Raw genomic sequence first — 868 nt, forward strand, 5'->3', positions numbered from 1 at the left:
ATTTTCACCAAAACCATTAACTACGATCAAAGCAAAACTTTTTTTCCCACCTCCCTGTGAGGAGGAGTCAATGCAAAACTCAGATATCTTCCACCTCTACTTATCTGACTGCAGAGAGGAGGACAGACAACAGTGGACACACAGTTTAACATGATGGACTATAGGACAGGACTGCTGCTGTTAACTATCTGCTGTGCAGGTGAAGAATCAACAATCTTAATTTGACATATTTCCACCTGTGCTACCAAAGTAACATAACATGCATGTCTTATTTTTGGTCTTACAGGTGTTGATGGTCAGACTCTGACAGAATCTGAACCAGCGATTAAAAGGCCTGGAGAATCCCACAAACTGACCTGTACAGCCTCTGGATTTAACTTTGCTAGCTCCTGGATGGCCTGGGTCAGACAGGCTCCTGGAAAAGAACCGGAATGGATCGCTAATATCAAATATGATAGTAGCAGCATCTACTACTCTCAGTCAGTTAAAGGCCGGTTCACCATCTCCAGAGACAACAGCAGACAGCAGCTGTATCTGCAGATGAACAGTCTGAAGACTGAAGATACTGCTGTTTATTACTGTGCTCGAGACACACAGTGACTGAAGTTGGTTGAACACCTGCACAAAAACCTACAGCGCTCATTCTTCTTCTGCTGATGGACCAATAGGAACAACAACACTTGGTTTCGTGGTTTCTAATAAAATCATGAGGAAACATCATTATCAGCCATCAATCAAATTAAAAGAAAATGTGTTCGTGTAATCACCACTACCTCGCATAACAGCCAAAGACAGACACAAACTGCTGAACCCAATTACCTGATATGAATAAAATAAATGCCACTCTCAACATTTTGAACCACTTTGA

The 868-nt window shown here is 41.9% G+C and overlaps 1 gene segment (V, D, J or C); it reads left to right on the forward strand.

Annotated features, from left to right (window-relative positions):
* Nucleotides 1-27: 27 nt before the first annotated feature.
* LOC121939746 lies at nucleotides 28-600 on the forward strand. The segment is given in 2 exon segments: nucleotides 28-199; nucleotides 287-600. Coding segments are annotated over 2 exon segments (363 nt in total).
* The last annotated feature ends 268 nt before the right edge of the window (nucleotides 601-868 follow it).

The sequence above is a fragment of the Plectropomus leopardus genome, unplaced genomic scaffold (genome assembly GCF_008729295.1).
Source record: "Plectropomus leopardus isolate mb unplaced genomic scaffold, YSFRI_Pleo_2.0 unplaced_scaffold58237, whole genome shotgun sequence".
Lineage (NCBI taxonomy): Eukaryota > Metazoa > Chordata > Actinopteri > Perciformes > Serranidae > Plectropomus > Plectropomus leopardus.